At 45.5% G+C, this 21,739-nt stretch overlaps 1 protein-coding gene across 1 annotated transcript in view; it reads right to left on the bottom strand.

The window, feature by feature from the left end:
- EXOC6B (exocyst complex component 6B) overlaps positions 1 to 21,739 on the bottom strand; it is a 507,603-nt gene that overhangs the window by 408,029 nt on the left and 77,835 nt on the right. Inside the window, exons 3-6 of the mRNA XM_051974280.1 lie at positions 19,564 to 19,611; positions 17,501 to 17,591; positions 17,365 to 17,410; positions 10,003 to 10,207 (exon numbers count right to left, since the gene is read on the bottom strand). Of these exons, the coding sequence (XP_051830240.1) occupies positions 10,003 to 10,207; positions 17,365 to 17,410; positions 17,501 to 17,591; positions 19,564 to 19,611 (390 nt within the window). The remainder of the gene's footprint in view (positions 1 to 10,002; positions 10,208 to 17,364; positions 17,411 to 17,500; positions 17,592 to 19,563; positions 19,612 to 21,739) is intronic.

Below are 21,739 nucleotides of genomic sequence, written 5' to 3'. Positions count from 1 at the left end.
CCTTGCTCTGCCTGGAGGGTGGCAGAACTCTGGGGAAGTGAGGCACCTGGGTCCACTGCTTCTTCACTCCCCAGCAGGTGCAGCCCACTGCATTTGTGCATCACTCCCAAGTGCTCATCAGTCACTCTTCCCATCCACTCCCCTCTTCAGTCATCCCCACTCCAATGCAAGCCCCTTGCCAGCAGGGCCCATTTTCCTGCTTGCATTTGTCATACCAGCACTTGTAAAGGGCTTAATAAAATGCTCATTGACTGACTAGATAGTATTTAGGCCCTTTTTTCCTCCCATGTCAACAGCAAATGACAAATGGAGGGAAAAACAAACCCACAAAAGAATCAGACTTGACAGACCTTCCTTAAAAACAAACCAAAAATGAAGATGAAGGAAATAATGGGGGCAACCTATGAGGAGGAGCTGCAAGCTCCTCATCACTCAGTAACCACTCGGTAAGGAAACATCTGCTATGGGTCTGGCACTGCCTTGATGTGGGGCAGAGAGGAAGGTAAGAGCCTGTGCCTGCCCACAAGGAGTTCCCCACCCAATGAGGGGAGAGCACGCTCAAACCACTCTGGGCAAACAAGCCATGTGCATGACAAACTGGATGAGCCACAGCGGGAAGGCACAAGCACTAAGGGCAGCAGGGGAGATTCTCTCTGGGACTTAGCGAAGGCCAGGAGCCGAGCTTCGAGAACATGGGGCAAAGGATGGGATGGGAGAAGCAGGAGGCGCTGCGCTGGGTGTTTCTATTTACTCATGGAGGTGATGAGGAGCCTGGGAAGCTTCCAGGATAGACTTGTGCCGTCCCACTTTGGGAGGCTCACTCTGGCTGCTGAATGGAGGACAGAGTGGGGGGATATTTGGGGCCACAGACCCGTCAGCAGGGAAGTCCCTGCCAGAGGAGTGAAAAGAACATAGATGAGAGAATCTGAAGGGACAACCAGCTGAACTTGGCAACACGCTGATTGTGGAAGGTGCGAATGTGTGACTGGGGATAAGGCCAGGACCTGGAAGGACAAGGGGACCCTTGGCGATCATGGAGGCTGAAGAAGAGATGAGGTTTGGGTGCAAAGAGAATGAGCTCAGCATAGGGCACGGGGACTTCAGTCAGCTTATAACCCAAAAGGCAGCTGGAGATACTGGAGCCAAGAGAGAGGTTAGGACTGGAGAACAATCTGCATGAGGATGAACAGCAAAGCCTGAGAACGGAGATCTCCAAGTGAAACAGCCTCGAGACAGAGGAGAGAGTCCAGCCCTGGCGACCTATAAGCAGCAATCAGAAAAACCTGCGCGTGTGTGTGTGTGTGCCCTGAATATAAGTGTGCGTGGCACACATGTGTCTCTGTGGTCTGCACGGGGCCTAGGTAGACGGGGCTCTCCTGGAACTTCTCCTTGACCTAAGTGAGGAACTCCTAGTTCTCCTGAGTGTGAAGCGAAAAAACAGACAAGCTTCTGGAAGTGAGCATAAGTCTGCCCATTTGGGGAGAGGAGAGAAGAGACTGATCTACCAACCATTATTTTCATAGCATTTTCAGGACAAAGTAATCCGAAATGCTACTTGTTTTCCAAGATGAATGTTCCAAGGACAGTGAGTCCCGGCTCTGGATCAGCACACGGGGCCCAGTGAGGTTCTGACAGGCCGACACAAGCCTCGGTGGCCGCTCTTGCCCAACACTCGGCTGCAGTCTCCTAGCCTTTCAGCAGCCTCGGGTGAACAACTCCGAGTGCAGGCAGCTGGATTTCTGGGCTCTTGTCAGCCTCCTTTCTACAGCCGGTAATCTCTTGCACCTCATATGGAAGTTGTTTTTCTCCTGTATGTATATTTTACAGTAAATTAGATGGAGCTGCAGCTTTGCAGAAGGCACCGAACAGTGTGTGTGCTCAGCCCCCCAGGGCCGGCTGGTGCGTCCTGACGCACTGCCCTCTCTCCTCAGTAACCCCGGGCCCCGGCCACGTGTACAGGCGGCATCCAAGGGTGAGGGGGGAAGCCGGAGCCCTCGACAAGAGCCCAAAGAGGGCCCCTCGACCCAGGGCCTGGCTCTCACTGGCCCTGAAGAACCCCAGTTGGGAATTCCTAGGATTGTTGAGCTCTCAGCAGTCACTTTAATCTTGTCCCCTACCAGATGTTTTCCTTACTGAACACAAAAACTCCATCAGAGTAACATTAAGAAGACTGAAACAAGTAAGGAAATGGGGAAAAAAAGGATCAAAAATTATCCTCAAAAATCACATCAGGAGGGACTGAAGCAGGGGGCCCAAGGAGGTCCCAGAGGGGTTGAAGGAAGGGGTTGTGAGCTCAGCTTTTTCTCTTTTCTGTAGAAAAAAGGTTTGGAAGCTAAATCCCAAAATGAGTCTTTGAGTTTTCAAGTATCAATACTTGTAATCTATTCCTACACATTTATTTTTTTCCTTTTTTCTTCTCTAATCAATTCTTGCTAAGAAAACAATGTTTCCTCTCAAGACAAGGGCAGGAGAGGATCACACAGAAAAGGCTTGGGTAAATAGAACTAGAAGGTGATTTTGTAGATGGTAAGTCCCTGAAATTAAAGGAAGCTGTATTTTGCCAGGCCTAATGTGTACTTTTGCTTTTATTTCTTTGAAAAGTGCACCTTTGGACAGAGAAGTTTGCTCTGTTGACCATCCCAATGCACACAGTTCAAGTCTCTTCTCTGTGGAGCTAATTCATTCATGGTGTCAGAATAAAGAAGGGGCTCTAGAAATCCCATCCGGGGAGGATGGCTGCCTCTGGGAACTCCTCTGTAGTTGCGTCACCCAGCCACGCTCCTTCAGGGCTCTCATTTCCAGCTGAGTGGCCTTTGCTCAATGTGCCTTAAAGGGCCGGCATCTTTCCTGGACAACTGGAAGGGTCACCAAATGGAAGACCACTGGAGAGGTCAACTGAGGCAGAGGAAAATGGGGAAGAAGCAGAAATCTGAGTCAGGAACCAGGTCTGTGGTTCCTACTTTCTGTGACATGGGACATGGGAATGGGACAAATCCCCTGGTCCACCCTCCGCAACAGACCATATGGTCTCATGGCCTCCTAGTCCTGAACAGCCAGGCCTGAAGCCTTCTGCCTGCCTTAAGGCCATGGAGGGAGGGCAGGACCCCTAGTTCTTTCCTACTGGTCTTCATGCTGGTGAGCTCAGCTTGCTCGTTGCTCTTTGTCTTTTTTTGATAAGAGGTCTCTCTCAGGACTTCCTCCCAGACCTCTCCAAGATCAGGAAGCCTGGTCCCACCGAGACCTGACCATGACCTGACAGGTTCTCCAGGCCATTAGCCTCCCTCTCTACTTGGAAAAATTAAGCAAAGTTGGTCCTGATGGAATACAGGTCTTGGGACTTCCTGCCCAATGTCTTTTCCACTGCCGAGACACCTGGAGGCGTGTTTTTGGTTTATAATTCCCAAACTTTGGCCAAAATGACCAGAACAGTAGGTCTAAAATATACTTTAACCAGACTTCTTTTTCACTGTCTCTCTTCCCACCTCTGAAGTTATTTCCACGATGGCCTGAGAGACGAGCCACATAATCAAGTTTCTAGCTGCAGTGAAACGGTGTGGGTAAGGGCAGCTCCCCAGAATCCACAGGAAACGCTCTGCTAATGGCCTCTCTCAGACACTGGCATATTCTCAGGTGCTCCAGGACAGCTTAAGACACCACCAAGAGACAAGGGGTCGCCTGCTCCCCTGGCCCTCACAGGAGCTAGTCCTCTGCCCCTTCGCCATCACCAGCCGAAGGAGCTGGCTAACCAATTCCACCCCAGCCTGGGTATGAGGAGAGTTTATTCTTCTCAAGAAGTGCAACCACACAGGACTCCATTTAAAGCTATGGGAAGAAGAAATTAAAGATGGTTCTCTCATCAAAGCTCTGAAAGGGGAGAAGAGAGAGACAAAGCAAGTAACGTTTCTACGATGAATTAGCAAAGTACAAAAGCATTATAAAGCATGCCCGTCTTGGTGGCAAAATGAAAACCACCTGTGAAGACAAAACCATATTGACAGAAAAGTCTAGGAACCAGAAGGGCCTTGAACTGGCCATCTAGTCCTCAGTCTAGCACCTAAATTGGGCAGAAGCAAGCCCAGGTCAGTGATAGGCTCATTCTGCCCCACAACCAATCTCCCAGAGACACAACAGACCAAATTCTAGTCACCGTGGCCCTCAAGTCTGATTTAAACTTGATCGTGTTTTTAGATCTCATATTGTAACAGGATTGAAGAAAAGGGGCCCCCTGTTGATGTGGTTACCATGTAAGCTGGCTCTGGAGGAAGATTAACCCTGAGGTCTTGGAAGCAACACCTTCAGAATACGACATCAAACCTAACTACTAAAGGGGGGATAGGAGCAGAGGAAGTAAGCCCCTATTATAAAACATTTAATCTCTATTTTCAATCACACAATTGTTATATCTGGCTTGAGAAAACACCAGCCTGAGCCAAGAAAAGTAAGAAGGCAACTTTAAAAATATATCTATAACACAAGAACACCAGCCCATTCAGGCTTGTAATGGGAGCTCACTACCTATTAAATGTAAGCTTTGACAGCTCATCCCACTGATGCTATGAAAAATATACTTGCTTCCATCTCTCTGTCTGAAAGGCAGGCGGAGAACTGTGGCTGTCCAGACCAAGCTTTATCCAATAATGACTTTGGGATTGGTTGTTCTTGGCCCCCTGTGTAGAAATGTTAACAGTGCTTAAAGTGTATACTTAACACACCACACCATTGTGAGTGGCCTTTTTCATATGTCTTACATATTTCACATGTTAAACTATATAACAAAAACACATACCGGATATCATCAAGTGTTAATAAGATTAATTCATTCCTAACAACTCTCCAACTGAGATCTGAAGAGAAGGTCACAGGGCCAAAGTCAAAAGCAAGCTCGGGATGCTGAAAGGCTTTCGGGTTGCTATGGGACGGTGGTGCAATTCCCTACACTAGCCAGGGCAGCAGGGTGTCCCAGGGGGCCACAAAAGAATGAGGCTCCGCCATTTTCACACACTACCCAAGACAAATGAGAAGGTGAGGTTGGTTTCTTGTTTTCAATTTAAATGAAAGCTCGGTTTCTCAATGAAATGAGGCTGAGGCCTCCTGTTCTCTCCTGCTGAGGGCCACGGCCCAGGCATCTGCAGAACAGTCGGCCCATCAGTGGCGGCTATCTGTCCCACCCACTCCCGCCCTCCCTCCCACCCCCACTCACTGTTTCCTGTCCAACAGAAGGAGCCAGAGGATGTACCGCCTCCCCTGAACCCGGGCCAAGCCCCAACCACGGACTCAAGGCAAGAGAGACAGATCATTCTGATTATCACAAAATCAAATTTTCAACTCTGTCATCATCAACCTCAAGGTTTTTACATGACAAAAAACAGCATTTGCTTTGTTTGCCATCATGTCAAACCATGTCTGTTTCCCTGCTTGAGAAGCACACAGCTGACGAGCATTTGTACAAGTTTAATTTAAACCTAACGCTGGCTCTGAGCAGACCCAGCTCGTTCCTCAGCCCCCTGCCCAGCAGATGCTGCCCTGCTCCTCCAAACAGCAGGACGTTGTAGGAGTCCAGCGTCCTGCTGAGATGCCAGGCTCCTCTGCGCCAGGAGCCCCACTTTTCAAAGGAAAGGTCCTTGACTAGCATCTGCCGAGCAAGTCGGCTTTAAAAGAAGTGTTTTCTTGCTCTTTAAATCAACCCTAGGGACTGGATAATTTTATGACCCATAAAACTGTTGCAGCTTCACTACTAAAATGTGGGAATCTGATTTCCCTGGGTAAACTGATTACCATAAGGGTCAGAGGAAAATCCCGTTCTCTAACAAAGAGATGGATGAACTAAAGAAGGCTGCCTTCTCTCAGTCCAGCCAATACTGTTCTTTGCACTGATTTCCATTGGACAAACCTTATTTTCAAATAAATGAAGTCAGACTCGGGTTGCAAATAGCCCCTGGAAGTAGAAGCTTGGGATGTGTCTTTGATGACCACTGCCAACTTTCTAGGGTTAGGGGCTCAATTCGATTCGATTCTATGTAATTCAAAAAACGGCCCATAAAGAAGCTTCCATAATTGCCGAGAATATTACGGCAGAGCCCCTGCCCTCGCGGAGCTGGCATGCCAACATGGACAGGCAGAAGCAGAGGGCCAAGCTCTCTGCTGGGGCACAAAGGAGACTTCCAAACCACCCCCGCCTGGACAGGTCGCACTGTGGGGAGCCTGTCCCTCTGGACCCCCAACTGCTAGGAGGTCTGCATCACAAAGAAAAGGGCCGCCTGCTCAGAGCATCCGAGGACCTCAGAGGCAAGGCCGCAAAGCAGAAGTCCAGCAGGTGAAATGATTTGCTCCAAGTCAGCACAGACTGTCAGCCTCCATCAGGAGGAGGGCTTGGACCCAGGTCCTTGGACTCCCAAACCAACCTTCTCCCTCTCTACCCCACTGCCCAGAATCTATTTGTTCAGCGAGATGGGGCAGAAGAGAAAGCGCCTGGCTTGGAGTCAGGAAGACCTGAACTGAAAAAATAGCTTAGACACTTTCTAGCTGTGTCACCCTGAGTTGTCATGTCACTCACCCCGTCTGCCTCAGTTTCCTCTCTATAAAACGAGCTAAAGAAGAGAATGCCGACCGCTCCAGTATCTCTGCCCAGAAAACCCCAATGGAGTCACTAAGATTTAAATGCTGCTGAAAAGACTGACCAATGGCATGTATATCCTATGTAGCAAGAGCATACAGGTAAGTTATAACTAGGGACTGGCTAAGCACACTGTGGCATGCGAACGCAATGACGTACTCCTGCACACTGCATGAGGGGACCTCCAGCAGACAGAGATCAGCAGACACTAGGGGGGCTTGCTTATCTCTTCCCAGCCTGCCTAATCCCACGTGGATGGAGCTGCTCTGTCTCTCCCTCACACTTCACTGATTTGCGTACCTTTAGACAGACCTTCCCCTGAGAAGCCCCCACCCACGGTGGTGTTTCCCCTCTATAAGAGCTGCTTCTGATGAAGATCTGTTACGTTCTCACAGGACTAGGCTCATCATGAGGTTACTCTCTCCCCTCAGCGTCTTCCCTCTCCTGGGATCATTCTCTCCTTCTAGCCGGCTCTGGTTAGTCTGTGAAACTCCTCCATGGATCCAACCTGCCAATCAGCGGCATACTCAGGTTTCATGGAGTACGTCCTTTGTACTGGGGAACTGTGAGTTCCACTGAGGAACTTGTGCTCTCCCACTCCCATGCACCATTCCCAGTGTCTACTGGGATCACAAATGATGTTGTGATTATTTTGTTATAACTAATGGGAGATCCTTTGTCCCTTTCTCCTAAAAATATTAACAATCCCTCTGTCACATTAGCCTTGTTACAAAAAGCAAAGTTTTTCTTTTTTTAAAACCGGATTCCTATAGCCATAATTTATTCCACTTCCTCATCCTTGATCATCTTGTTCTACTTCCTGTTCAATCAATGAGCATTTGTTGAATGCTAACCATGTGCCAGGTATTGTGGGGTACAAGCACCAAACTAGCTTAGCACCTTGTGCTTAATAATTTACTCATCAGAATTCTAACTCTAAGACAGACCCCTCTTTTTGCCGCTCTTATGTGAAGAAGAGGAGGAGCTAAGAGTGGAAAGGCAGAAAGTCTCGAAGGCTCGAGTTTCTGAGCAAAAGAGAAATGAAGACAGATAATAGGAATACTAAATAAAGTTACAGGGTGCAAAAGGACAAAGACTTCATTAACAACCTTAATGGTTTCAAAGGATGACAGACTAAGAAGTAGAAAGGAGTTGGGAGACCAATGAATTCAACCCCTTCATCGTACAAATGAAACAATTACTCTGCATGTGCCCCTGGTCACCCAGCAGTTCCGAGCAAGACCTGAACCCAATTTTTCCTGACCCCAAGGTATATCTATATAGGAATTACAAGAGTGAAAATCCCTTTCTCAGAAGCCAATTAGCAAGTCATTTGTAATTTAGTCACAGACAGTTACCCGGGACAATGCTAAGGTGTTAATTGAAGATGGGTCACACATAGTGTTGGGACAGTACTTGAACCACAGTCTTTCTATTTCTAAGGCTATTCACAACCATTTATTAAGTAATCAGTATGTGTCAAGGGCAGCTAGGGGGCCCTATGTGGGCATCCAGGTGGCACCATAGTGCCTAGGGCACCAGACCTAGAGTCAGGAAGGCTCATCTCCTGAGTTTAAACCAGACCTCAGATACTTCCTGTTGTGTGACCCTGGACAAGTGACTTCATCCTATTTGCCTCAGTTTCCTCATCTGTAAAGTAAGTTGGAGAATAAAATAGCAAACCCTTCCAGCATATGTCAAAAAAAAAAAAAAAAAAAAAAAAAAAAAACACCTGAATGCGGTTTTACAGAGCCAGATACAACTGAAAATGACTCAACCACCACAAAATTATGTGCAAGACTCCATCAGAGATGGGAAGAGTGCTTAGGAGAAAATTCCTTACCACAAGCAAAGAAATAAAAGTAGATGAGATGCCAACACTAAGGCCATCCATGGGAGTCTGCAGCAGGGGCCCAAAGAGGCAGCCCAAAAATGGCCGAGGGATGAATGCTGCCCGAACCAAAGAGAGCTGGTTCGGGAAAGGGCCCAAGGCCATTATTTCTCCAAAACAACGCATGCAATAGATGATGCTTCCTAAAAGGAGGCTGTCCCTTTGGAGAAATTTGCTCTCCCTTCTTTCCAAAAGCCTGAGTAGCTTTTGTGAACGAGTCCCAGGTAAGGAAGAGGGACCCCTCAGAGCAGGGCCACCTCCTCATTCCTGCCAGATCCTATTCTCACGGAGTCCCCATCCTAACGAGCCAAGACAGCACAGATGGGGCCGCCAGCAGCAGGAGAGCAGAACCACTCAGGGAACAGCAGTTAAAGACAATGAAGAATTGCCCTGAGGATGAATTTCTGGTCAAAGGAACGTAAGCCCGTCTCTGCTAAGCACCAGCTCCACCACCACCACAATTTTTTAAAGACTTTTTTCATTCCAAAGTTTGCGTGGCACCCAGAAATCAAACAGCCATAGAATTTTGGAAGAAAAGCCTTCCTTGCCTTCATCTTAAACCCTGCCCTTTGCATATCATAACACTGACAAAATGGAGAAGAGAGAAAACCCAGCAAAGCCAAGCATCTGCATCCTCTTAGAGAAGGCTAATTGGTAAACGGCCTCTGCTGGACCAGAGAGCACGGGAAGGAAGCTCCCCGGGGCCAGGTGAGGCCCAGGAGACAAATGGAAAGGACTCCTTGCCATCTGCGCGGTGATAAGAACTCAACATGACCTCCTCAAGACCGGCGGCCTGGCTTCTGGAGCCAAAATACAAACACTTTCCATAAACAACGGAATCTTCTATTTACTCTTCAGATGGGACCTCATCAGGTAAACTGGGAAAACTTAATAAAACCAATATGACCTGAACTGGAAAGAGCAGACAATTCTGTAAGTCATTACTCCGCTTTATATTCAGAAACACAAAAGGAGCCCAGACGTTTCTGGAAGCTCGGGACAAAGACTCGAGCCACGCGGCCTCTCAGACTGAGCTCGCGGCCTCTCAGACTGAGCTCGGCAGACGCACCCATATCCAGCACGCCATCTTGCTCGGAGGAGGCAACCAAGAGTTCTGGCAGCTCGACTGAAGCCCTGCCCACTTACAAGGACAGAGAACAGGGATTCCAACATCAGGCGGAGAAAGCACTCCAAGCTCACAGTCAATGTCAACAGCCTATTTACCTAATTAATAAAAAAAGGCAAACATTTCACTTCATGAGCCAGAGCCAGATGTGATCAACTGAGGGATGGGCCCCCACGTGACCATCAGCACAGTCTCTGGCACATAGTAGGCTCTCAATAAACATTAGCCCTTTTCTCCAATTCAGAAAGACAAAGGCAGCATTCGAGAATGTCTTCCATTCTCTCCACGCCCCAGTCACTGGGCAAGGAGAAAACTTCATTTAGTTCAATACGGAACATTCATTACCTACCAAATCTGAAATCTAAAACCTACCTGCTTCATGGCAGTCTCCCCGATTTTGTCTGAGTGCTTTCGGATACTTTCCAAGAAGTCTTTGAGATCAGACATGGAAACATCCTTGATTTCTTCCCGAAGCTTGGGGATGTTGTCCACCATGACCTTGCAGAAGCGATAGTGGCTCACTTGGGGCAGGTAGGTGTGTTCCAGGTGCTCCAGAGTTTTCAATGCAGGGTAATGCCTGTAAAAGGAACCGCACAGATTTAGCTCTGCACAGGATTTTGTAAGATTCAATAGCTCTTTCCTCCCTTCTAAATGACAACAGTGTAGTCTTCCTGCAAACTTTTTGATCTCAATTGATTTTCTTCATGCAGAAAGATAGCACGTTTACTCCTATGTTTCGACATAATGGTGAATGTAAGAGGAATCTGTGGTCATTTAACTTCTGTATGTGTTGCCTAGATGAAGAGTTATCTACCAATGCAGCCATGGGAGATGAGGAGAGAGGAAAAGCACATTAGCAGATCTATTTATGCAGAATACCAGAAAAAAAGAAAAAGGACTTCCAATGGCATATAAGGCACAAAAAAACAATCCTTTAGTCAGAGTCACAGACCCACAGAACTGTGAAGAGTTGGAGCAGATGGCAGAATCCAAACTCTCTGCAGCTTGCCAATCATATTGAAGTTTTAAGTGTTGATTACAAAGATGCCCTGACCCCTCTCCCTAAGGAAGCTGAGCCCCAGAAAACTAGAAACTAGACTGGAAATCCGCCAGAAAGACTAGTTTTATTAAAAGGCTAAGAAGGTAGAGAAGAGATACAGACAGCCGTGGCCAATACACAAGAAAAAAGCATGTTCTGGAGTGGAAAGGACACTCATCCATGTGTCAGAGGACATGGCATCAAATCCTGCCTCAAAGGCTTGTCACATTTATTACTTATTACTTTCTGAGTGAGCAAAAGCCATTGAACTTCCTGGGATCCCTGTTTCTTCATCTACAAAATGAAGTGGTAAGACTAGAAAACATTGAAGCTGAGTCTTTTAGCTCTAGAATCCTCAGAGGCGCTTGGTCCGGTGCCAAGCAGACCCACTTATTCTGTGTGAATACCTAAGTACTATGAAATGGAACTTAAATGCTGATGCTTGAATGATTGATGAACTAACAGTTGGGGACGGCTCTGTGACCCCATCTGCGTTTTCTTGGCAGAGGTACTGGAGTGGTCTCTGCCCTTTCCTTCTCTAGTTCAGATGAGAGAACTGTGAAAAACTGGGAAGTGACATGGCCAAGGTCACACAGCTAGTGCCAGATTTAGACTCAGGAAGCTCTATCCATCACATCGCCTAGCTACCCTGAGACTGAGTCTAGGAATCCGATTATTCTGTTTAAATGAAAAACAGAAGATTCCAGCAGGAGAAGACAAAGGAACATCCAGAAGGTCGAAATTTCACCTTTACGATTCATCAACCAAGCACCTACTGTGTCTCAGACTCTGTCTGAGCGGCTGGGTATACACTGCAAAAATGAAACCAGGGTTACTCACAAGAAGTTTATGTTCCAACGAAACAAGGACATATAAAAACCGACGCCACGTGAATATGAAATTAAGAAAAAAGATCAATAAGTAATTCAATACAAGCCAATTTGGGAGGAGCAGTGGAAGGCAGCAAGGGAGGCTTGAGGCAGAAAATGGGGCTTGAGCTGCGTCTCAGTGAGGCCGAGGTAAGGCGCCAGCCAGCAGTGCCAGTGCATGGGAGCGGCCGTCTCCTTTGCAGGACCTCCATGCGGCCCCTGCGCGCTAACCACCGCCATCCCTCCAGAGCTCTGGCCTGAGCTCTTCTTTCTCCCTCCATCTCACGTGGGTCAATGACCACCTCTGCTTATGATTCCAGGTTCCTTCTCCTGACCTCCAATCTTGTCTTTCCAAATGTCTCTGAGACACCTTCAACTCAGCGCACGATCTGCTTTTTTCGGTTCAGGTCATATTGATTTTATTAAGTTTCCCCACTCTACCTGATGAGGTCCCATCTAAAGAGTAAATAGAAGACCCCACTGTTTATGGAAAGTGTTTGTATTCTGGCTCCAAAAGCCAGTCCTCAGGGCTTCTCCTCCCCATCTCCTGCCTTCCCCAACTTCCTCAAGTCTTGGCTACAACCCCACTTTCTAGGGGAAGGCTCCTCTCGGCTTCTCCCTGAATTCCAGGGCCTTCCTTCTGGATACTGTTTCCGGGCATCCTGAACGTATTCTGTGGGCGCCCGTTCTCTCTCTCCCTCACTAAGCTTCAGGCCTCCTGCCTCTCTTTGTATCTCAGGTGCTTAGCACAGATACACACGTGCAGTGACTGAGACAGAATGGTGCTGCTGAGGACAGAGAGAAGACCTTGTGCTGGACCCCCAGTGCAGGAGGTGGCTGGAGTTTGGCTGAGCAGGGCTCTAAAAGACAAACAGAGGAGCTGGTCTTTTCTTCTGCCATTGACAGGAAGCGATTGGACTCAGCAGAACTCACACGGCCAGATCCAGGCTCGAGAGTGTTCACATCTGTGACACCACAGACTGGACCAGTGGGTGAGCTGAGGCAGGGAGGCCTTGAGGAGGCCGGTCCAGATGAGAGATGAGGAGTGCCTGAGCCAAGGGATGCGCATGTGAACGGAAAAGACAGAGGGGGCAAGAGAGGCTCTAAATCTTACAATGACAAAGTCTAGCAGCTGATGAACTCTGGCACGAGGAGTTGTGTGGGTTGGATGTTAAAGTCAGAAGGCCCATGACCCTCTCTGGCCCCAGCCCAGGCATTCTCCTCGGCTGCCCCCTACATCTGGAACCCTCTGACCTTTCATCACCACATCCTCCAAGTGCCACTTTCCACCAGCAGCCTGCCCTCTGAGACTGCACCTGGAAATATGCTGTTTGTTCCTAGTGGTTTGCATGCTGTCTCTACCCTTCAATTGAGAGCAAGTATGTGGGGGAAAGGGGGGTGGAGCATGGAGGGGCACCCTTCTTTATATTTCTAGGGATCAGCACAACAGCCAGGTGCGTAATAAATGCTTTATCTGAACCAAGTACATGTCACTACACATAGAGACTTCAGTTTCTTCACATAAAAACACATAAAATACATGAACTACTATTAACTTCCTCCTACAATAGCTACATTCAATTCAAGGAACCAGTCTTCAACTAATAACTTCATTCACATGCATCCTATGAGTCTTCATACAAAATACAATTCTCAATTACCCAGAGGGAATAGTTCATTGAAACCTACTTATTTTATCTTTTTTGAGTTTTAAAATTCAACTTACACCCCTCCAATCATTTTTTGGCCCTCAAACTATGAAAATGGCCAAATGACAAAGAACAAAGAAGAAGATGAAAGAGACCTGAATGAGTCAATCAGTTGGATAAGCAGCCCTTGAGAAATGAAGATGCATATCCTTTTAACATAACCCAAGCTCCCCCTGCTTGCTGCTTTTAGGAGTAATTCTTCTGCCTGCACTCTTGAAAATCCTAGCATTAGGAAGGATGACTAAAGACTAGAATTCACCTCTTTTGAAAATTAAGTTTGCCCAAAGACCGAGGTCTATTCAAAAGTTCATGTTGACAATAAGGAGGTATTCCTCTAACACACCAAGTCACATAAAGGAAAAAAAAAAAAAAAACTTCACAAATCTCTTCCATAAGCACAAAGGATTTCTACTTATATAACTAGTTCTTAGCCATCCAACACTAATGTAAATTTATTCAACTAAAGGCAGAAAATAAAGATTTTTTTCCATAATTAATTGTTTTTCTTTTCCTCTCCAGCCTAAAAAAAGTCTTCTTTAGTTTTATTGATATATTTCAATCAATGAACAAAACAGTGTAAGGAAATCTCCCATATTAGGGAGAACTGAATGGCTCCTAATATACTTAGCTGCCTTTTTCATTTGTTTTCATATTTGCCCCAATCGCTCCCCAAAATAAAAATAAATGGTGGGAGACTCAGGTCTCTTTCCCCAATTCAAAAAGTTTTTCAGTATAAGCGACAGTTAAGTCTTGGGAAGTTGTTTTTACTCAGATTTTATAGACTCAAAGAACAGTACAATTCACATGGCTTAGTGTAAACAGGACAGTGTTTATACTACAATTAGGTACGAAAAGCTATTTGCAATAAAATGTGATTCCTCTGGAGAGAAACTTAAGAATGGATAGAAAGCCAGAAATTAAGCCAAAGAGATAAACACACTTTGGGGTTGAGTTATATTTTGGAACATTGTTTATAGAATGAGAAGAATCCAGCCATGTGGCCTGTGGACACGTTAGGCATTCGCTGATGAGCTCCGCGGCCGCACGCTGCCAACATCTGGCCCGTGGCACACTGCCACATTTTTCAAGTCTCACAGTGCAAAGGCCAATGGCTCCCGGTAACCAGGAACGTCGCCTCATTCCCTCATTGTCCTGTTATTCACGTTAGTCACGGCCATCTTCTCTTCTCTTCAAGTACAAGAAGAGATTCCTAACTTCATTCTCCATACCAAACCCTCCATGCAAACAACCAGCTGTACCCCTGGCTGCCAGTGGTCAACGAGGGTCCAAGAAAACACAGATAGGCCCTTCAAATTGCACTGGAGCTCCTTGTGAACCTTGTAGGAGGAGCTGTACCTCCCTCTGACCAAGCACAACCTCTCCTAGAGATGTAAGGGAGAAAATATACACAGTGGGGACTGGAAAAGGAAGAAAGTGGCTAATCAGACTTGGAATAACTGAGACATGGAGTACAGCCCAAAGACCAAGCCAACCTAACCAAAGCAGAACGCTCCTGGCTCTGCCTCTAGCCAAGGTCATCTTTCAGGGAAGTAATTCTCATGGAGAAAGGCCCAGCCACCCCTACCAACTATTATCCATAAGGCAGGAAAGCCAGCTGAAGCAGAAGGCACCAGGCAAGTCAAATCATCACCACAGCCCGGCCATGTCATCTCAGGCTGTAATGGAAATAGTCCAATCAGATGCTGAGCCCAAGAGCCCTCGGGAAGAGCATCCCCCAGGACTCCTCCATTCCCCAACCATTAATCCTGCTTCCAACTAGCCCCAAAGCCATCACCCAAGTAATCAACTCTTGGATAGATACCAACTGGCTACAGTCAGTCCTGCAGCCCCTACTTCCTCAGCAGCCACAGCTACTGACATCTCAGCTACCAAGGTTTTCACCACCAAAGTCCTTGGCCCATCAAATGACTCAGCACCAGAAACAGATACGGATTTATCAGTGGAAATAACATTACCATCTGTCTTGCCACTACACCCTTGATCATGGTGAATCCAGCTGGCTTGCAGCTGAAACCGTCTTTATCTGTTGTCTCCCCCCATTAGAATGGTTTCTTCTTGAGTATGAAGGCTATCTTATTTTTCTCTCTGTATCTCCAGTGCTTTAAACATAGAAGTGCTTTCTAATCCATCTATCCACCTTAGGAAGAAGTGTGTATCGGACCAACAGCAATAACATTTTTCACTCACCCTTATGCTAAGTACCCTGGGAATTGCTGATGCTTATATATGGGAGGCCAAATCCAGTACTTTACTTATTTTGTAAAAACCATTCTAAGCTCAATGGCCAAACAAAAACAGGCCATGCTTTGCTAAGCTCTGATTTCTGTCCACCACTTCTTTCTCCATTGTCCTTTGAAGGATTCCTTTGTTCCCAAATCCTAGGGAAAATTACAAGACACAGACCAAACTACCACAAGAGGAATATGTATCTCATGCACCGCACTGAGGAAATCACAGACCCAGGGAAGGAGCAAGCTGAGGCAGCCTTAACAGCCAATGTGAGAAAACCACTATGTCCAGAGCACGGTGAAGAACACGGAACCCCATTCTCCTTCTTCTTTCCGTCCTTGCTGTTCCAAGATGACACTGGAGACGTGATCCTTATTGGTGCGTGGGTATGTGTAGGGATGTGGGCATGTAAGTGACAGAAGTGACCAGCATCCATCTGACCAACTGGCCTTTGGCACAATGTGAGAGCATCAGTGCAGTAAAAATAAGCCACAGCCCAACAGCAAGATTACACCATGACCAATACTGATGGATGTGGTTCTTTCCAACAAGAAGATGATCCAGACTAGTTCCAATGACCTTATGACAATGAGAGCCATCTACACCCAGAGAGAAGGCTGTGGGAACTGAATGTGGAACACAACATGGCATTTTCATCCTTTTTGTTATGGTTTGCTTGAATTTCATTTTCTTTCTCATTTTTTTTCTTTTTGATCTGATTTTTCTTGTGCACCAAGATAACTGTATAAATATGTCTGCATATATCGTATTTAACATATATTTCTACCATATTTAACATATATTGGACTACTTGCTAGCTAGGGAAGAGGGGATGAGGGGAAAGGGGAAAATTGGAACACAAGGTTCTGCAAGGGTTAACGTTGAAAAATTATCCATATATATCTTCTGAAAATTAAAAAGCTTTAAAAAAAAAATAAGTAAATAAGCCATAGTCAGAAGAAGCAGAAAAATCAAAATCCATCTGCAACAAGTACTTCAAATGGCTAGAACAGAAAAGAAGGTGACCCAATCAGCTTGGAACACTAAGGGTCAAACCAAAGATGGAAAGATTCCTGGAGTCCAATGGCCAAATGGTGAAAAGGCCCAAACTCAATGGCAATGTTTGAATTTGTAAAAGGAGACAGGATTTCCAGTTTCCATCAGGTCCTAGAAGTGTAGCCAAAGATCTCTGAGAGTAGGCCAAACTCTACGCATTATCATTTTATACTAAAAACCCCCACTACCAGTGTCCAGTCCAGAGATGAAATGAAATAACCGTCTGAGAAGATATTCTCTGGACAAAACCCAAGGCAAATAAGCATATGAAGGAATGTTCTCCCTGACCAGGCCTTTGTATGCTCTCTTACCAGTTACCATTTGTAAGCTTTCTTGGGCATTTGAATAGTGAAGAAGACATTTCTAGAACAAGGAATAAAAGCTACAGCCATCACACTTACAGATCTTCTGTGTCTGTGCTCCATTCTCCAATGAGATGATGTGTTACATCAAGGGACAAGTAAGGCAATCACACTTAAGAGATCTTATCCTCCCTATCTGGTTCTGGCCCCATTCTCCCAGGAGATGAAGAGCTCCATGAACTCCTAAGCAACCTCAGTTGTACATTCCCCTAGCCCCAAGGAAGCCTGGTGCTTTGGAGATGGCCAGAAAGACCCAGCCAGAGAGCAAGCTCCCAGGAGTCGGCCCTGCTGTTTCTATGCCACAGAAAAGTGAAAAGGCCTAACGGAGAGCCCCCGTGCCCCATCCCCATCCGGAGCTTCGGAATCTTCCACCCAATTGATCTGAGCAAAGCCAGGGAGAAATTTAGTTTAGACAGAAAGACTGGAGACACATCCCAGAAGTCTCTTACCTTTTCGTTTTCATCTGTTCCCTCAGTTTGCTGTACATCTCCAGGACTGGAAAGAAGGGAAAATACCACACAAGCATTATTCAGAGAAAGCTGAAGGAACTACCCCCAGATCCTGGACCCATTTCCAACTCCTCACCTGGCAAACACAGCATTAATTTATCAACCGTGGCAGAAATATTTCTCTGCTGCAGTCGACATTGCTTCAGCTCTTCCATTGCTACCACCAGCTTGGTGAGAAGAAAAGAAAACCGGAATTAAATCAATGGTCATAAATAAGCTTTCCCCATATTTCTCTACTTTATGTTCAATTCCTCAAGAAATCCAAAAGTTTCACAGTAAGAGCTGCCAACTGGACAAGGGAGCTGCTTTTCCCAACCAATTAAACAGCCCCATGCGCCTCCTCCTCCCTCATCCTCCGTGCCACCGCACTCAAGGACCCTTCTATCTTTCTTCTGAAATGTGAGGCTCCAAGGACATTTGGTCAGGGTTGGCATATAACCACATACAAGCTCAGGTGGCCTTGAAAGGCACTGGGATTCTAGCCCTTTTTCCTGCAAATCAGCCACAAACTGAAGAGTTGGAAGCATTTCTGAGCAAGGACTCTGGGAGATTTAAGAACAAGGGGCTGGTCTTGCCATACTGCTAGGTACTTCCGATATTTTAAAGGTTGCTATCCAAAGTGATCCTACACTGCAGCCTCCCCTTCTTTAAGAAAAGGTCTAAGAATCCAGTATGGCCATTTACAGAATTCCTCCTTACAGCAAACACGCAAGACCTCAAAAGAGATTTGCTCAGAGAACTTGCAGGACAGATTTAAAATCAGGGTATTTGTTTAAAAGGTAGAAAACAGCCATGGTTAGAGATGCTTGAGTGAATCAAATCAAATCTAAATAAGCATGAATCAACTCGTGTTCCTAGCTTCAGACATCCAATTGCAATGGATCCGAAAGGGGAGAAGAGCAATCTGATAACTTTTGGTTCTACGTGAGCCTCAAAAAGGAAGCTGGTTGCAATTTAAGAAAGGTTATAGGTGTGACTTTATTTAGTATGGGAGAGGACATTCTTCCTCAGTCACATATCAATCCCTTCTCTCCCAGCTCTCAATTTAGAGAGTTGCTTAGAACACTGGGATACACAGGGATTGACTACCCCTAACCAGTGTGTTGAAGGCAGGACTTGAAACAGGCACTCTGCTCGACCATATTACTTCCAGAGATCCCAGTTTTAACAAGCTTTCTTAGGCCCCTGGCCATCTACCATGTCTGGAACACTCTCCTTGCTCACCTCCCCTTCCTGGCTTCCTTCAGGGCTTGGCTGAAGTCCCACTTCTGCTAGAAGCCCTTCTGGAGAGCCCTGCCCTCTGCTGACTATTTCCAGTGTCTCCTGGATGCATCTTGTTTGTGCACAGTGGGCTCCTGGGGCAGGGACTGGTTTTACCTTTCTTGTATCCCCAGGGCTTAGCACATGGCAGGCAACTCCTATACACAAAGTACTGCAATATGGCTCCAAAGGAAAAAAAAACCCTTTCTAAATGAGCATTTTTCCAGACTCTCAGGTTTGCAGAGCAGACCACATGCATTACCCGTAGATGCTATCATCAGCTCTATCTCATGTACAGAAGAGGCTGGAGCTGAAAAGGGTTAAGTGCGCCCAGTTCACACTACTGATCTTATCAGTGTCTGAGGCGGGATCTGAATTCAGATCTTCCTAAGGGCAGCATCCTAACCTCGCATCACTTAGCTTTTAAGGAGCTACTGTTTTTCTGCAGATGTATTAGCACTAATAAATAATCATATTCTATTCTAAATAAGTTACTCTCAATTAACTGCACCAATTTTCTACAATCAATAGTGCCGGCTGGTTGCCGCTCTTTTCAAAGAATGATAAATATCAGCCATGCTATTTTTGATCAGTATGGACGGATGGATGGATGGATGGATGGATGGATTTTAGTAAATCCATTCCAGGAAGTACCTTCTCTCATTTTCATTGTCTCTACCTACTTAATTTGGGTTAGATCTTGGACCCAAGGAAAGCTCAGTCTGGACAGACCTTCCCAAATCATTCACATACCCACGATGCTGGAGTTTTACAATCACAAGCTCTAAACCAACCACAAACAGAAAGAACCCCAACAGAATTATCAAAAGAGAACCATCTGAGGCAGAAGAGGTTTTTCAAAAGGTAAATAGGGCTTACTTCCTTCCCCTCGTGCTGCAGTTTTCTATTAGTATCAGTCACTTGATTCTGTGGAGAGAAGACAATTTGAAAAGTCATATGAAATGAACATTTAGACAGACTGCACATTGTTAGGGTAATAGGAGGCAAATAGCATCAAGAATAAGGACCGGCTAAACACGGAGTATCTGTTACATCTTTTCTATCCCTAAGTACAATTTGGGCTTAAATTGCATATACCTAAGGACTCACAATTTACAGATCCTTTTGCACAAGAGAACTTAACTCTAGTGGATGATAAGTCCTGAATCATTCCAAGCCACAATACTCAAGGAAATGGACACCAAACTTTCATACAAATTTGAGCCTGTGAAGGTTAACTGGAGAAGGAATGTGGGGAACATGGCAGCAGATACAAATCCTCATAAGAAATGACAATCCAGAGAATATTATAATATAAGAATCCTATAAAATGAAGAAAGGAGGAATGTTTTAATCATAGATATAATGAAATGACCTTCCCCTTAGTATGAGAAGAAAATGTGTTATGACTATACAAGAGTTCTAAGAGTGTTAATGACTGGTTTTGAAATGTCAGTCAATCTTGAGTCCCAGGACAGAGCTTGAGCCAGACTTAACCAAAAAAGACAGTCAGCACTTCAAAATTGGTTTTCTTTCACTCACGCCTTCAAAATGTTGGCCTGGACACTGAGAGGGATGAGGAAGAAAAGGCCTCTTGAGATGCTATTGGGCAGTTATGTACTCTACATTTATCTGAATCTTCTGTAAGGTTTGTTTTTTTTTTCTTTTTTTTTATTAAAGCTTTTTATTTTTGAAAACATAATTCTGCAACATTAGCCCTTGCAAAACTTTGTGTTCCAGTTCCCCCCCTTCTCTAACCCCCCTCCTAGATGGCAAGTAGTCCAATATGTTAAACATGGTAGAAATATGTTAAATCCAATATATGCATACATATTTATACAGTTATCTTGCTGTACAAGAAAAATTAAATCAAACCAGAAAAAAATGATGAAAAAAATACAATGCAAGCAAACAACAACAAAAAGAGTGAAAAATGCTATGTTGTGAACCACACTCACTTCCCACAGTCCTCTCCCTTGGTGTAGATGGCTCCATCACAAGATCATTGAAGTGGTCTGAATCATCTCATTGTCGAAAGGAGCCACGTCCATCAGAATTGATCATCGTATAATCTTACTGTTGCCATGTGCAATGATCTCCTGGTTCTACTCATTTCACTTAGCATTCAGTAAGGTTTTTAAACTAAATCCCAGTTCAATTAGGGGTGGATGATTTGCAAGTGTCCCTCTCCAACTTGAGGAAACTGGTCTGGGTCCCTAAAGCAGCACTGAGAGAAAGGTAAGGAAGGCATCCCACTGGTTCTGGGGCTTTAGATTCAGGGATAAAAGAAATCCCTAGCTTCCCAAGACAGTTATATTCAAGAGAGGGGGGAAGTGAACTTGAAGAAATCAATCACATTTCACTATTTACTTTCAATTGACCTGGTGAAACTTTGCTGTGAGACCTTTCACTGAGAGCCCTGAGGGCCGCTCTCAAGCTTGGGAGGTTTCTGTCCACCCTTTTCTCCTCCTGTGCTTATGAAGCAAGTTTTGATATATTAGGGAAATTCCCTATTTAAAGAAGGCTTGCTACATTTCATTTTGTGGTCTGAGAGCCTGCGTGTCACTTTTGTTAAGCCATGACATGCTTGTAAATCTAGAGATCAGATAATCCACCTGACAATAAGCCATTAAACAGGCTAGGATTTTCTAAAGCTTGAAGCTATTATCTGTGGTTATACCTCCTATCACCAGACAAGATAAAGTTCTTTCTGATCTAACTTCCCTAAGTACGTTAATCCTGCTTTGACTTCAACCCAGATCAGGCCAGAATAGAAGAATCTCCAATCCCCACCATGTTCTCCTCCACACAATGACATCAGCCTCTTGGCTGGCCCATAAACAACACAATCTATCACTTGGTTCTGTCCCCTAGGCCTAGAACTGCTCCAACTACTGACCTCGTTGGCTGCCTCTAAACTCTAATTAAAATCTGCCTTTCCAAGCCCTCTTAATCTCAGTACTTTCCCTCTATTTTATCCTCTGTACAGTTTGCTTTCCATATATTTGATAGCATGTTATCTCTATTAGACTGTAAATTTCTTAAAGACAGGAAC

Source organism: Antechinus flavipes, chromosome 2 (assembly GCF_016432865.1).
Source record: "Antechinus flavipes isolate AdamAnt ecotype Samford, QLD, Australia chromosome 2, AdamAnt_v2, whole genome shotgun sequence".
Lineage (NCBI taxonomy): Eukaryota > Metazoa > Chordata > Mammalia > Dasyuromorphia > Dasyuridae > Antechinus > Antechinus flavipes.
This window is presented reverse-complemented; position numbering and strand designations above follow the sequence as displayed.